Source organism: Anabrus simplex, chromosome 2, assembly GCF_040414725.1.
Source record: "Anabrus simplex isolate iqAnaSimp1 chromosome 2, ASM4041472v1, whole genome shotgun sequence".
NCBI classification, from domain to species: Eukaryota; Metazoa; Arthropoda; class Insecta; order Orthoptera; family Tettigoniidae; genus Anabrus; species Anabrus simplex.
Window position 1 is genome coordinate 1,060,166,806 of NC_090266.1, and position 17,749 is coordinate 1,060,184,554.

Here is a 17,749-nt window from a genome sequence, read left to right on the forward strand (position 1 = left end):
ATGAATAAACACTCAAACATTTGAATGAAGTACACCATTACTGACAACCAAAGGGCAGCCACATCCGACAGGATGGAGAAGTTTTGGGAACGGAAGAAGAAGCTGAAAACCTGACTTTTTAAATTCTATTAGACTTTAATGTATATGACTGATTAAAGTGCTCCAACTACAAAAAAAAAAAAAAAAAAAAAAAAAAAAAAAAAAAGTAACTTAATATCTAAGCTTTTGTTTGACGTATTCTTGTACACAGAAAAGGAAACAAAACTGAAAAAAGTTAAAAGTGCAGACGTTATTAAAGCTCTAATTTTCATTTGGAGGCACAATTACAACTAAATATTTTTCCAAATTTTCAGCTGTCATCGAACACCTTCTGTCTGTTAGGATGTTCTTATATATATAGAACAAAAAAAAAAAAACTTTCAACTTCACATGAAGTCACTGGTGCGTATTTCGAATGAGTGATGCTGGAAGATATGTTCTCATTCTTGGGGAGCTGCACAGACTCACCGTTAAGTATCTGGCATACATTTGAAAAAAAATTGTATCCTGGGTTCTTTTTCAAGACACCATTGAATTTTACTGAAACACACTCACTGATTGCTCCCAGCACAACACTCCAGTTTAATGATTGCACCTTCCACTATAGATAGATTCACCGAGTGTCAGTCCAGAAGTTTCCAGCTTTGTAATACTGTTCAGAATCCAACTAAAATTGCTTGTGTTGTATGCAATCAATGAAATCATCTTTGAATCTTTGAAGACACTCATACACTCACACACAGATGCACTTTCAGGAGGAAATGTTTCCACCACTGACTTCCCTGTTTCAAAATGTTCATTAAAGAAGTTCACAGCTTCTATCCACGTTCCCCATCTGGTGAAATGAAATGTCGTATGGCTTTTAGTACCGGGATATCCCAGGATGGGTTCGGCTCGCCAGGTGCAGGTCTTTCTATTTGACTCCCATAGGCGACCTGCGTGTCATGATGAGGATGAAAGGATGATAAAGACAACACATACACCCAGCCCCCGTTCCATTGGAGTTAACCAATTAAGGTTAAAATCCCCGACCCGGCTGGAAATCGAACCCGGGACCCTCTGAACCGAAGGCCAGTACGCTGACCGTTCAGCCAACGAGTCGCACTCCCCATCTGGTGATCACAGGTTGTGGAGATAAAGGTACATCGGGTAACAATTTCTTGTAGCACTGTACGCGATAGGCAGATTTGTGGAAAACCTTTCTTGTTGCTGATAATAAAGCATTCACTTCAGTAATTTTTCTCTTATGGTCTCAGCTAATTGATGTAATCCATGTGCCAAACATGTGAAGAGGACCATTTTGGGGTAAAACACAAGCAATGCAACAGCAGCTTTTAGCATGTAGCATCCGAGTAGAGCACCAACAACTTTTGTTTGTTAATCCCTAGCTCTTTATGTCCGTTGCTGATGAATCGCAAAACTGTAGCATAATTTGTCTGTTCCAGTGGTTTGCAGTAAATTAAATAAGACTTACACAGAGACTCTGGAATCAATTGACTTGCTAGGAGGTTTGCAATGAAAAGACGCAAGGCATCGGTTGACTCATCAATGGCAATCCATACATATGAATCGCCAGGTTTAGCTCTAATCGTTCCTATCGTGTCAATGTAGCAGGAGTTCAAGAGTTTTTCCAGAGTGTTAATTCATCTGGAATATTGAAGTTGCAATATTTGTGTAGGAATCATTGAAACTTCGGCACTCCAAATTTATATCATGGTATGTTTGCAACGACCAGTGCCATGCACAAATCTTAATCAAATTCACTGGTAGAAGGTTAAGAAGGTTCCAGCGCCCCTTATATAAGGAGGACTTTCTCTCGTGTGAAGATCAGTTTTTACATGCTGTTGAAATTGTGACTTCATGGAGCACCCAATAAGTTTGTCACACACACTGCATAGCACGACTTTACCGTCACTTGTAAAGCCTTCATCAGTCGGAAACCAATCGTTGACGCTAGTTTGGATGAGACTGGCGCCATAGATATTCTCCAACTGTGACTCAGAATATGGTTGAAGCAAGTGTTTTCTTCCATGGGTTATTTCTGCCAAGCGGTCATCCCAGCTGCAGGGTAAATTTCACTGTCTTTCTTTGTAGTAGCAGCGACACATCATTCACCCACACTTCACACTGTACCATTACTTCTTAAGGGATGTATAAACCATCAACATAGATAAGGGATGCAATTCTTTGACAGAATACAGTAAAACCTTGTTAATTCAAAGTCGTTGGGATGCAAAAATCGGACTTCGAATTACGTGATTTCGAATTAACCACCAACACGTACAAGTATGAAGGATGAGTTCTCCACCTAATCAACTCATCCTTCATACTTGTACTTGAACTGTCAATACGGACCATGAAACTAATAGATTATAGCCAACAAGTAATTTAAAAATGCCAACGCTTGCGGCGTCACAAAATATTCTAAGACCCGTTACTGAATGCAATTAACCTTGATTCACAGTTTAAACTTCTCAAATGCCATGAAAAACACTATTTTAGAAATGTATCCAACAAGGTGCATTTACACTATTCAAATAATGCACTTGGATAAAACAACTGCAAACATAACCTCACGCAATGAAAGGAAGAAAAACACATTCAAAGACGAGGAAAAATTATGCTGGCTCCCCTGTGCAAATGCTTTATCTTTTGGATTACTGTACTGTTTGCATTTTCAGATGCCTTGTACTTGCATGGAAAGTGCCCGACGCCCTTAAAACATGGCTTTTCAAACTTTCCTATGAAGGGGGAAGGAAGTCTCTCGCTTCCGTGTGCACTGCATAATAACACAGTACATTTCCCAGCAGGAAATTCTCTCCTTTAAAACCATAAGTCCGTTTGGCCTCAGCATTTAAAAAAATAAAACAAACAAACAAACAAACAATGCAGTTTCATCGGCATTGACAATACTGTTTGGTGCGTACAAATTGATTATAGGCTATAAGCCACGCTTTTTTGCCAACTGTCGGCATCGCCAGTGTTAGCAGATTTTACCTCTTCGCACACTGCCTGCTACGTGATATTGTGGCGTTCCTTAAGGGGAGATTAAGAGCCCTATGCTAATAATGTTAAGTTTACGATATTGATTGACCCATTTTCTCATAAACTATTTCAGGTAGACTTTAAATCCTTACTGAAGGTTATTGAGTACTTATAATGTACACGATCTACACTCAATATGATAGCTTACTTGGGGATCTTTTTTTTTTTTTTTAATTTTACAAATTGGCTTTTTTTCTTCAATGTTTTGGAACGTTTATTAACATAACTCCCAAGATACAAAAGCAATTTACATGAGTGTAGATCCATTGTACTAACAGATGTTACTTAGCTATATCTGAAGATTTCAAGTGTATCTGTTATAGTTTGAGATAATGGGTCATTTGTACAAGAAAAACATGTTTTTCAGAAATGAGGATTTAGAACTTACACACATGATTATTGTAATAAATGTTCATACAATTACTAGAAGCACCCTGCTCCATAGTCTGGATCCTGTTCCTTAACTTCCACATCAAGTTTCTTGTTTCTTCTTTCTCTCCTAGCTCGTTTGGTCATGTTCTGAGCTGCAATTTCTGCCTTTTGTAACCGTAATTGATCCAGGTCTTTGAAACATTTGACAGTATTTTTACATATTCTGACACCAAGTTCCTGTAGGACCCTCAGCCTTCCAACATTGCCATCATTAAATGTTACTACTGCATCCCATACACCCAACTGTAATGTTTTCTTCCCAACAAAAACGTTTTTAGGAATACGAGACCACACAACATTGTTAAATGACTCGTTGGGATTTTGAGTCTTTCTATGTAAGCACTTTCTTAACAGTTCTGTTGCTGCCAGATCACGGTATATTGGCTTTATTGCTTCCATAACAGCTTCTGGCAATGCATTCTGGTGGTGGTGTCAATAGTTCCAGCTGCCTCAGCTCTCCTATATTTGCACCAAGTTTCTGGAGGAGAAGGACATAGATGGTAAACTGGTTTCTCATCAGAAGAACCCTTATGAAAATACGTGGCCCAAACTGCTCTTCTCATAGCCTGTAAATCACTGCTATTGTCTCTGATTGCTTTGCCACAGTAGTTTTGAAGTTCATCTATAACCTTGTCAGTGAACCTTCCAGAATGCTTTATGGTTTTACCATCTGACAACTTTTTGTCCCCATATTGTGCTTTCAGTTTGCGAAGACATGTACCCATTCTCTTTTGGACGTGGCCTCCACATTGCAACTTAGTAATAACAGTATCACCATAGGGTTTAGTCTCCATTACTGCCTTGAATGATTTAGAGTCTCCATCTCCCAGGTATTGGACATAGCGAGCCCCTCGAGCTTGTTCAGAGCGACTGAAAATAGCTTTTGCTGCAGCTGTCTTCATGCCCCCACTTGTACCTTCATAGTTTTGGTTACACACTGATTGATGGACAGCCTTTTTGTCACCATTGTTGCAGAATATACAAATCTAAGTAACTTATATTTCACACCACAACCAAGTAATTTTGAAAGTAAAAATACTGGGAAGATGCACACTCATTACGACAAATATAATCAAATGTCCTCCATTACTGTTTTGGCAATCATGACAACCTAAAATAAATTAATATACCATGTCATCTGTTTTGGCAATCCTGCCAACCTAAAATAAATGAATATACCATGTCACCACCTTCTGCATAAAATATTTTCTGAGACAAGCTTTAGAAGAAAGTGTTTCAGTACGGTGTGCCTCACAGATAAAAATGAAACAATGTAAGTCATATTTCAATAACTTATTATTTTAAACATACTTAGAACCATCATAATTTAACAAATGATACACCAAAATGAGCAGAAAAGACCCTGCTACAACTTGGGGCAAGAAAGAAAGTCATATTTTCACCAAAAGGGCTTTTAATCTCCCCTTAAAACGCCGAATACAAAATAATTACGATTCCGCTCGAACTTCGCAGATATGAAGCACACTGTAGACACGCCGAAGTGGGTGAAAGCGTGCAAGTTACCCCTGCACGTTCCAGAAGACGCGTTCTTTCATGACGCGGAGAAATTTTGAATTTAAATTACTCTGTAAAATACTATTTTTTTAAACGTAAAAGCAGTTTCGAATTAAAAGTCTGAATTTCGGTAATGGGACATTGTTCTTCGAATTACAAATTATCCGTATTTCGAATTAAACGATTTAAATAACATGCAAAACCGTACCTCATGTTTCCGGGAACGAGAGCTGCTTCGAATTAGGAGAGATTTTTAATTAACCAATTTCGAATTATCAAAGTTCTACTGTACTTCACTTGAAAGTATTAAATTATTTTTAGATATTCGACACATACAGGCTTTTAAAACTATTTTCAAGTGTTTAATTAAAAAACTTAAATCAATGTAAATTAGTGAAAAAAGAATGTTGTTTTCTTTCAAATGCGTAATATCCTTCAAAATATTTAATATATGTAATATTTATCAAAATATTTATTATGCATTGAAATATGTAAGAATATGTAACTTAAACTCCTGGAATAATGGCCTTTCAGTGTGATTTGCCAACATTTTAGCTTTTCTTGCAGCTACATATACGGGAACAGAATAATATGTAATTACATATAATCTGCGCTCTAGCTATCACGTTGAAGTTAACAGGATTAGTCCACACTGATACAATGGGCAATTCTACTTTACAAACTAAAATTACATGAAGAACGTGAAATACTTGTTACCCACTGCATCGGGTTATTAGGCTGGGCCATGCACATAAGAGAGGAATATGCTCATCTTCGTTCAATGCGTGTCTGTAGCTCAGGTGTCTGGAATGCGTTGTTTCACATAGAAGGCTGCAATTTCAAACCCCACTCCCTCCTTTAATAATTTTAGTACCATTACAGGCAATGGGGTTGCCATGTTATGGCTGTCCTTAACTCATTGGCACCAACTTACGGAACCGTTCTGTACCAACTTATAAACATTTGTGGTTTTCGTTATTAGCGAGTGATGAGTCTTTCACCCATGTAGAGTACTCCAATGTTCAGTGAATCTTCGAAATGGAATCCACCCTTATAAGTCCACAGAATACTGTATAAAAGTACAAAATGCTATCTGCTTGCGCTTGTTAGTAAATAAACATGGCGGATTATGTAGATTTTGTAAAGTGATTAGAAAGTGATAATGAGAATGATTTTTCTTCATAGACCTCCAACAGAAAGGAAGAGACATCCTTCAAAGCCCAGCAAAGTGTGCACGGCTCATAAAATAAGGTCCGAAGTGAGCTAGCTATGTGAAAAATGTGGTGTTCCACTTCATCTGGAGAGCTGCTTCAAAATATATCACACAATGATTCACTGCTGAAGACTGAAAAACGGTTAACGAACAGTTAGATATTGATATGTTATGTGTATAGCTTTGTAAAAATGCTACTTTTTGACGGATTCTCGAAAATAAAAATCCACAGCCTGTTTACAGTCATTCGAGCGGGTCAGGAATGGAATGAACAAAGCCCCCATCTAGCGGCGAGGATAGGAATTGTGCCGGCTGCCGAAGCCTGTTGCACTCCCCTGGGGTAATGATTAATGAATGACAGATGAAATGAAATTATATTGGAGAGTGTTGCTGGAATGAAATATGACAGAGAAAACCGGAGTACCCGGAGAAAAACCTGTCCCACCTCCCCTTTGTCCAGCAAAAATCTCACATGGAGTGACCAGGATTTGAACAAGAGAACCCAGCAGTGAGAGGCCGGCGCGCTGCCGCCTGAGCCATGGAGGCTATTTGACTGATTCTCAATAAACAAAATTAAAGCATAATTCTCGAAAATAGAGTTTTCTGTCCCTGCACGATAGACTATTAGTCAGGTTCCAATTGGTTCAATCAATATAGAGAAGTAGGTAAGTATTTCTGCTCAACAATATTTGGGCGGTACTGATCAGGCATGTTTTCTCCTTGGAATGGGAAATCATGTTTTGGTACTAAATACATACATTTATGTGTGATATATTTGGAACGAATGAAGGTTGGAATTCGAACTTGCGTTAAACAAAGTATTGTTCTTGTTATGACTTGCTCTCCTGGTTTGCAGTTTGGCTATTCACATACAATGGCTTTCGGAGTTAAATGATGAAGCTATTGTGATGGAATTAAACACATCTGTAAATTCATGTGATGAGTCTGATCTAGATGATAGTTGTTTTGGTTGGAGAGACGGACGTAGTGAACTAGGCCCAGAGTAGAATGGCACTACTGTAATCTACAATGCATGCATGTTAGCCATGCTGTAATTCTACTTTTTAGTGGATAATTAGTGAAGTATTAGCACACTCCACTTAAAATTTGCAGGCTTATCATCAAAATTAATTTCTCTATACGAAATTCTCTATTTTCAAAAGTTTCAGAAAAATTAATGTTCATTTTTCTTCGATGTGTACATACAATATAATTTTTTTTTGAAGTATGATGCACTTAACGGGCCAGAATTTTTAAAAGATGGTTTAATTGAGGGTAAATGCAAACCACTTCTCAAATATTTGGTTCATTATGAACAGTTTGGTATGTTATATCTGCATATACTGTGAATAATATGTATGTTAGTGTGACATACAACAGGTACTACAAATGTGTAATGCACACCCACCGGTTAGAGGTATATCAACTACTGGCTCGAGGGTTCAAAGATAAACCTACCTTCCTTACATTAAATAAAGATGAATTAATAATAATAAATATACCAAACAGGCATGCAGACCTAATACCTTGTACACATGCCCTGGGCTTCCCAAGTACATTGGATTCATTGTGGCATGGAGTTCACAATGTTGCAGAAATTATCCTCGTTGTGAGCAGGATCATTCCAGACTCTGAGAACTTGATCCTACAACCGGGCTGCATTCCTTGTTGGGTCATCTGTACAGACGTCAAACCACCTTTGTTTTAACATCACCCACACGTTCTCTATGAAGTTTAGATCTAGAAACTTCAGAAGCCAATCTAAAACCATGATTTTGGGATTCTTAAAACCATACCTGAACGACTTTGGCTTGGTACGCCAGATGGTTCCTGCTGGAAAATGAATTCTTTGGGGTCGCAGCAACACATGTGCAAGCACCTTGTCTTTTAATGCTGGTTCACACAGTGTGGGTCATATTTCGTACCAGGCTCATGGTATACTGTGATAGGGCCCTGCGGGCCAGTTGAGATGCATGTCTCATCGGACAAGATGACTCTTCCCCAATTTACCTTCTCCCAACTTGCAACAGTGGCTTCACAGTCAGCACCATGCTTCTCTGCCATTGGCCTCTTACCCAACTGCCCTCCGACTACACAGATTATGACTTCTCAAATGGTTGATAGCTCTGGGAATCAGTGGAGTGATTTAGCTGTCAGATCCTTAGATTCTGGGTTCATATCTGACAGAGAAAGTCAGATTTTTGAAGGGATGAAAGAGTCCATTCAAAGCTCCAGGTAAAAGATGTAAAAGATCTCAGGCAACACATTTGGTATTTACCTGAAAAAGTTAATTATAAGCTGAGCCAGAAATTGCCCAAGAGAGATCCAGTGAGGTTACAATGTTGATATTGATGCGCAGGCAGCCTAGATGGCACCAAATGAACAGTGGCCAAGGTCATACAGTTTTTATCAAATTTATTTCATCTCAGTAATAGTACAACTGAGTGATAGTAAGTAAAATGTTGTATGAATAAATAAAAAACTAAACTGTATATAGGCCTACCATCGCCGAGTGGTCAGAACCTTCAAACTCGAGGTTCAAAGTGAGCATCCTATCTCTGAGCCAATTGGATACTTGGCGTGAAGCCACATGTGTATTACTTGTGTCATTGTCTCCCTCACAAACTGTATGTTACTACAACTACTTTTGATAAGATGCTATTTGTTTAGCATCTGTTGTAATGATGGGTCTTCATATTTCGCACACAGGTTTATGGATATAAGAATGAGATAAGATAATGGTCAACTTTTAGTGAATACCAGTCACTTGGTTTGCACCAACTTGTACATGCACAGCGTCTACTACTTGGGACTTCGACAATAATTCATGCGCGCCATTATTTATTTCTAGTATATTCTGTAATTAATCTATGGTTATCATTTCTTTCACTTTAACTCCAATTTTTAATAGCTAGAGTATTTTCTCGCATAATTAACGCCCTTGCATAATTTACTCATCCTGAATATTTTTGGGTCCAAAGTGGAGAAGAAGAAATGTTCACGCACTTGATGCATCCACTTCTTCAAACATCCATCAGGCAGCTCCAGATTAGTTTCGAAATAAAGATGTCAGCTACTCAAGTAGCAGCCCTCCTGTTGTGAAACCGGGCATTCCAAATACTGGGCAACGTGCTGTTATCAGATGGTAGGAAATACCACTGCACTAGTTCAGTGAGAGAATCAGCCCAGAAGTGGCTGGTGACGCTCTATTCCAGTCTGGTACAAACATATTTTACGAGTGCTTCGGGTAAGAGACATGCGTTTTCTGTGATTTCAAAGTTGTTTGTTAGTCCACAGTGAGCAAGTATTTGAGTAATACTGCATCATATAAACTCGCGGTGATCAGTTACGCTGAAACATATGGGAATAGGGCAGCGGGCCGCAAGTACTCTGTGTCCAAATGCAACGTGCGCTATTGTGGTAACAGAGAAGTGCTCCTGAAGTGACCAAGTCTCGCAAAGCATTTCGCAGACCAAAACGCGGCAAGTTTTCGCAAGTAGAGGAGGATCTGCTTAAATATATGATTTCGTTGCGCAACATTGGATATGCTGTTTCTCATGAAAGGCTGTATTTTAAAGGACAAGAAATAGCCGCTGCACATGGAATCAGAGTCTCTGTTTGAAGGATAGCTGTGGCTGGATGAATAATTTTATGAAAATAAATGGACTTTCTCTTCAATAAAACAACATTATGCCAAAAAATGTTGAATGATTTTAACCAGTGGCTGAGAAGCGTAAGTGAAGTAATATTTGATCTCCCAAATATGAACCGCAGGTCAGAAGCCAATAACTTTCCATATGCCACAAAGCCGAAAATCGATAAGAAAGGGACATCGATTATTATTTTAAGTGCTACCAGAAGCGAATAACAACGATGTACTTCAATGCTTGCTGTAAAAGCTGATGGCAGAAAGCTTGCAACTTATGTTGTTCTAAAACTAAACACAATGCCTAAAGTAAAATTTCCACAAGGGATCAATGTGCATATCCAAGAAAAAGGGTGGACACATCACTTGTACAAGATTGGATATGAACGGTTTGGGAAAATCTAGCAGGGTCCCTCCTTCAATGCCCAACACTCCCTTTCTATTCTTTTCCACTGAACCTCTATGGTTAATAATTCTTTCTAGGTCTCCCTCTGTCTCTTTTCCTCAAACTTCATCTCCATCATCTATTCTGGTATTCTTTTTCCCTCCATTCTCTTTATTACATGTACAAACCATCTTTGTTTACTCCTATCCTTTTTATCACATCTTCATTTCTCAATCTGTCTTTCCTATCATACTTCTGAGGTATTTCATTTCGCTGACTTGAATTCTGCTCCCTCCCCACCTGTCACTGTCCAGGTCTCTGCTGCATAAATGAATGAGTAAATGAATAACATACACTAAATTTTCAAGACAAAACAATAAAAAGAGCACAATTAATTTCACATTCTGGATGACAAATAGTCGGAAACATAGCACTGACTAAAATGATACACTTCAACAACACCAAGTTCTTACCTCTATATGAAAAGCCCCAAGATTCCTCATCTGATCCTAAGAAACTACAAAATCGTACTTCTGGTTCTCTCAGGTTTATTTTTGATGTGCCAACTCCAACCATCTGTAAAGGAGAAAATTATAGTTTCAGCATGTTTCATCTTAGTCTTCCAAAGAAATCAAGGTATGGTGGTGACAGTTTATCCTAAGCAAAGCTGGTTTATGTTCTTTGCTTATTCTTGTACAGTATGTTTTCTTGTACACTCAAAGGCATAAAAATCTGAACACCTGGAAGGAACTGTAAGATTCAAACGAAATCCTATTATTCAGATGGTACACACAAAATAAAGAGCAAATTAAAACATCACTGCAGGAGGACAAATTTCAGCCAAATTATGGTATAGAATAAGGCCACCTTTAGTACTTCATTAGACTACCTTGATAGAACTGGGCACAGAATCAGAAAGATATCATGTGTTATCCTGTGAAAGAACTATCCACAGTTGTTGCAAATTATGCTCCAAATCATAAACACTTTGAAATGGAGGAAGCTGATTTTCCATCTGGCCACACAAGTTTTCAATGGGCAACAAATTAGATGACCAAGCAGACTAAAGAAGACTTGAAACATGATTTAAATGGTATCTTCCTAGAAAATGGCTCCTTGGTAGCCTTCCAGGAAAGATAACTTGTGAGATCCAAATATTTCTTCAACGTACTGCTGTCCAGAAATTGATCCTCATATTACTAGCAATGACACCGATCATATGCAACCCTAAAAGAGCTGAGGATTATAATGTTTATCAGTAGTCATCCAAATTCTGACACAATTCTTATTTCCTCTCAAAGAAAAGTGTGATTTATACTTTAAAAATATCGGCCTCAAGACAGAAGGCTTACCAACACATAAAAGAATTAATTAATTAATAATTAACGTTATTTGTTTTACGTCCCACTAACTACTTTTTAAGGTCTTCGGAGACGCCGAGGTGCCGGAATTTAGTCCCGCAGGAGTTCTTTAACATGCCAGTAAATCTACCGACACGGGGCTGTCGTATTTGAGCACCTTGAAATACCACCGGACTGAGCCAGGATCGAACCTGCCAAGTTGGGGTTAGAAGGCCAGCGCCTTAACCGTCTGAGCCACTCAGCCCGGCATATAAAAGAATTCATGCAGGACACAATTCTGACATCTCAGAGTCTCCAGAAACCAGAACAGAAGTAGTTAGCGGAATGTAAAACTAATATTATTATGATTTATCATCATCATCATCCAACTCCAGGGCTAAATGGTTAGCGTGCTGGCTTTTGGTCACAGGGGTCCCGGGTTCAATTCTTGGCAGGGTCAGAAATTTTAACCATAATTGGTTAATTCCCCTGGCACGGAGACTGGATGTATGTGTTTTCTTCATTAACATTTCATCCTCATCATGATGTGCAGGTCGCCTACGAGTGTCAAATCAAAAGACCTGCACCCGGCGAACCGAAATTGTCCTCGGACACTTCCGGCACTAAAGGCCATACGCTATTTCATTTTTCACTTCATTATTATCATCAACATGATCATCATCATGTCCGGCTCCATGGCTAAACGGTTAGCGTGTTGGCCTTTGGTCACAGGGGTCCCGAGTTCGATTCCTGGCAGGGTCGGGAATTTTAACCATCATTGGTTAATTTCCTTGTCATGAGGACTGGGTGTATGTGTCGTCTTCATCATCATTTCATCCTCATCACGACGCGCAGGTCGCCTAAAGGCGTCAAAATCAAAAGACCTGCACCTGGAGAACCGAAAATGCCCTTGGACATTCCCGGCACTAAAAGCCATACACCATTTCATATCATCATCATCATCATCATCATTATTCATCATCATCATCATCTTAATTGTCCAGCTCCTGCCAGATCAGAGTGTTGATGGCACTTCTCCACCATTGCCACTCCTTCCATCACTCCTCTTCAGAAATTATATTATTCTTTTTTTTTTCTTATACCATACCTTCCAACTTTCGAAAAGGGCTATCAGTATAACTCACCAGTAAAACTCACGCACGACAAAAAAATCTAATATTTGACATACCCTGGCTTATAATACCAATATAAATGATACGTTATTGGCCATAATAAATTTTCCAGCTAATTCATTCCTGGTTGCCAGCGTTTCACCCCAGTGTGCTAAACGCTCGCCAGGTGCAGGTCTTTTGATGCCCGTAGGCGACCTGCGCGTCGTGATGAGGCGAAACACTGGCAACCAGGAATGAGTTAGCTGGAAAATTTATAAGTCCAATAATGGACCATTTATATTGGTATTATAAATTTACTCATTCGGGACAAATATTTCAGGTTCCCTATGGGAATCAACATCTATATCACCCCCTGGCTTGACGAAAAAAAAAATACTTCTGGGCTACAAAATACAATAATTCATGCTTTAAACAGGACACTTCAATGAAATCAAATCTACTTACATCATAGGCCAATGATTCGTAGATGAATGTAACAATCAAGAAGAAATCCATGTTAAACAGCAGCAGGCATGGTGAATATTGATTTGGAACATACATAACAGGACTCCTTGATAAATTCAGCAGATATGCGATAATTGAAAAAGGCTTTACACAATAAAACTTGTTTAATGTAACACAGGCAAGAAGTAATATAATACACACTGCATATCACATGCTAGTACAACTTTAAAGTCATAGATGTGACCTTTTTAGCTTCCTGAAAAAAGTCTTGAGAAAATGTTTTGTCATAACAGGTAAAACTTCCACGGTGTGTAGAATTATTTAGTTTCTTTCCGGATTGAACCATGTTGTTTTCTGTACATTATGTACATTTTGCCAACATTTCGAATCAGTCCCAGGCAGACTGATTACCTCGGATCGAGTAGGGGTATTTCAATCGCCTTGACAAAGAATACTGCAATGTATTTGAAACGTCGGCAAACTGTACATAATGTACAGAAAACAACAACACTGTTCAACCCGCAAAATATACCAAATTAGATTCCAGAGATTCATTGGACATGGATGATCTGAACTCTGTTCTATTTTTCTTCACAAGGCTGAAAACATGTTCACATTTTGCATTGTTATGGGGTATGGTGAGAATAGAGAGCATTACTCTAGAAATTTGGTTATACTTAAGAAGTCCATCGGCTCCACACATTCTTGATATTTGTGCCCAACTTGAATCACTTGCAGCATCTTGATTTGCGGCCAAAGTGTCATCTACCTGAAGAGCTGTGAACTGCCTCTGAAGCTCATTCACCACCTCATCTGTAGTTTCATTCTCTTCCTTGCATAACATGATAGGAAACTTTTCCAAGAAAAAACTAATGGAAGAAAATCGTGCATCTTCAATTTTGTCTAACCTAGCAACTTGAGTATGCTTTAACACATGATCCTTGAGTGGAAACTTGATGATGTGCATAAATAATTCAGCATCAATTCTTTGATTTTGAATCAAGTTGTACTCAACTTCAAGCAATGAGGAGCTTTTGACAATTTGGGGCTTAACAAACTAGGTGAACAACTGCTTTAGCAAATCCATTAGAAGTTCTAATAAAAAGTGAACTTGTAGGGAAGAAGTCTGAAAGGTAGCATTGAATTTGTCAAATACAGGAACAGTCACATAAAGGAAAGTGCAAAAGGCCTTGTTCAAGTTTGAGGACAGGAGTATAAACAATTTTTTCCTCGCGTGTTGTGGTAGAAGTCTTACTTTTTAGGATGGGTTTGTCACACTTGGAAGAATATGCTATTCTTTTAGGGGCATGTGTAGTAGCAGAATCATGAATTATCTTCTTCTGATACTCTTTGGCTCCACTTTGTTCAACTCTAGGTATTCTGAAACATGTCAGGCTTGTGGAAATGTTTTGGATACCTAATATTACTTCCTTCTTGAAGAAAGAAAGAAGCAGATCCCACTGTTCCAGTAGTCTATCCAAACATCTGCCTAAAGATAACCACCTAGTACATACATGCTTCAGAATTTTCTTTGCCTTTTTATTGTGCAAGTTGCAAAATTTCTGAAGGCATTCTTTTAAAAACTCTTCTCTAAGAAATAAAATATATCAACAAGGATCTCATCCACTTTAAGTGGTAATCTTCTAGCACCTTTTTCAGCTGCTAGATTAATCAGGTGGCAAATGCAACCTATGATGGCAATACCTGATTGAACTTCTTTCAGAACTGCTGAAACCCCATTTTTGTGTCCTATCATAACAGGAGCATTGTCAGAGCAGAAAGTCACACAGTCTCCAACTGGTATGTTATGAGAATCGGCTGTGATAAAATCAGGTTACCTATGTTTCGCCCTGTTGAGTCCCCGTCTAATGCTGGTATGGATAGCACAGTACTTACTACCTTTTCCCCCGGAATATCATAGAATATAACAACAATAGGACACAACTTGGCATTCACATCATTGCTTCCATCTGTTGCCAAAGAAAAGGGTCTGTTCTGAAGGCACTTAACTTCAGATGATGCATTTTTTGCCATTTTATTTACAATGTATGTAGTTTCTGTGCGAACACAGCTATATTTCTTTGCAACTTCTGATTTGGGAAACATCATCTTAAATAACGCACCAGCACGATCAGCTGCACTTCAGAGCACATTGTATTCCACCAAAAAGGAAGTAAACAGACACTCAGCCCTAATTACGTCACTGTCAACGTTTCCAGACTTGGCAAAAAGGTGTTGATTTTCTTATTATCTTCCTTCGATTTAACATAACTTACGTGTTTACCACAGTTCACACGATTACTTATATCATTAATATCACACCCATATACCATACAAAAGGCAAATTTCTCTCCCTTTCTCGATTTTAGTATGCAAGGAAAATCAACAGAATAAGATTCTTTAATGGTGTTGCCAACTTAGCAGATTTTCCGCTAAATCTGGTGGAATTAGAAGACTGTCGGCGGAGAAATATATCATTTAGCGGACAGCAGATTTTTTGGCAGAATTCTAGATTTATTATAGCGAAATTTAGTGTTTTATCCATTTTACGTTTTAAAAAAATTTGTACTTCAGTCTGTCACCAAGCTATTCCGTATTTCTTATCAGGAGCTAGCAGTCACATGAGGAAAACATGTTATTTGAATTTGATGTTATGAAATCATACTATAATAAATTTGTAATGCATGGGGAAAGGGTACTTGTCTCTTAGTTGACAAATGACGACAGATAATGAAACTGTGAGAGAGTAGCATTTATATTTATGCTATGAAGGAAGACCGTTTAATGAACTGGCCTGTTTTGTGTGTGGCCCTTGAGGTAGGGGATTCACCTAGTTTGCACCTAGCACTAAAACTCCTACGGCTCAGGGTTAATCCCAGTGAAACTCACAGATCAGGTGAGTGCAGACATTTATTATTATTATTATTATTATTATTGCTCATTATTTGAGATCCGATATCTTGGCGGAATTTTAGTGGATTTTTAGTAGTATTTAGCGGATCTTGAAAATATAAGTTGGCAACACTGTTCTTTAAATATCTGGAAGTACTGTTTCTTGTTGGATTTATTCATGAATCCTACAATAGGAATATAGCATATGAAAATGTCCATGAACAAATGTGTCTATATCTAATGAAACATCGAAAGGAACCTGGATCACTGAACGTCACATAAAATTATAACAAACACTCAAGGCAGTCAAACATTTCATTAAAAATTGTCAAAGCACACAGAGTCTTAAAACCATTAATTGAACACCAACCTCATGAACAAAGAATAGGTACATGGTAAAGGGACATACACATGTGGAACGAATGTAATTAGTCCAAGGAATACAGGAAACTGCGAAGCATGAAGTTATAACACAAAAATCTCGAACACTTCATTAAAATGTCATAATCAAAAGGTCAATACATTCAAGGAACACCAGCTTCGTCAACAAAGAACACTACTCACATGGTCAAAGAATATGGGGTTAAATCACAACACGCAAACAAAGTGCAACAAAGAATTTGCAGAGCAGAGCCTGTCGACACCTAAGATTCACATGGAAGAACTGTTATCTCGGCTTTAAATTCAATTACAATGAAGACACAAACATCACACGGTTAAAAGTACCAATCATATCAAAGAATGAGTTATCGACTAACGTGGACTTGCCTTCAACCCACGCAAACAATCAATTGTACGAAAGTGGGATGATTATCGAATGATAATGCTTCAAATTTTTGTCCGCAAAGACTTAAAATGCTGCAATTTTCATAAATTTTAGGGATAAACTGTAAAATTGGCAGGTATGTTATTCTGTTCTGTTGCTCTCGGCCTGCCACTTTACCTCAGTCTTAACCTCCAACACTGGTATCCTTCCCTCCTCCATCCTCACAATATGTCCAAACCATCTCAATTTATTCTTCACCACACTGTCACTATTTCTTTTCCGATCTCAAAATTTCTTACTCCATCTCTGCTTGTCTTCCCTACCATAATCCTCAGGAACTTCATCTCCCTGGTCTGAATTTGACTCTCACACCTTTGCTGTCAATGTCCAAGTCTCTCATGCACACATTAATACAGTGCAACCTCGATAATTCGAAATCGGTTAATTCAAAATCTCACCTAATTCGAAGCAGCTCTCATTTCCGGAAACATGAGGTACGGTTTTGCATGTTATTTAAATAGTTTAATTTGAAATACGGATAATTCGTAATTCGAAGAACAATGTCGGTCCCATTATCGAAATTCAGACTTTTAATTTGAAACTGCCTTTACATTTTGAAAAAAATAGTATTTTACAGAGTAATTTAAATTCAAAATTTCTCCACGTCATGAACGAACGTGTCTTCCAGAACATGCAGGGGTAACTTTCTGCGCTTTCACCCACTTCGGCGTGTCTACAGTGTGCTTCATATCTGTTAAGTTCAAGTGGAATCGTAACTTTTTTAATTCGGCGTTTTAAGGAACACCACAATATCATGTAGCAGGCAGTGTGTGGAGAGGTAGAATCCGTGAACACTGACGATGCCGACAGTTGGTGCAAAAGCGTGACTTATATAATCA

General features: G+C 38.3%; 1 protein-coding gene across 7 annotated transcripts in view; it reads right to left on the bottom strand.

Annotated features, from left to right (window-relative positions):
- Positions 1-17,749, bottom strand: part of LOC136864693 (SPRY domain-containing SOCS box protein 3) — a 261,046-nt gene that overhangs the window by 175,761 nt on the left and 67,536 nt on the right. For all 7 annotated transcript variants that reach the window (XR_011017856.1, XM_068226384.1, XM_068226383.1 and 4 more), the window contains exon 4: positions 10,749-10,851. Coding sequence is in view for 6 of the 7 variants with exons in the window: in XM_068226384.1 (XP_068082485.1) it covers positions 10,749-10,851 (103 nt within the window). In the remaining variant the exon portion in view is untranslated. The remainder of the gene's footprint in view (positions 1-10,748; positions 10,852-17,749) is intronic.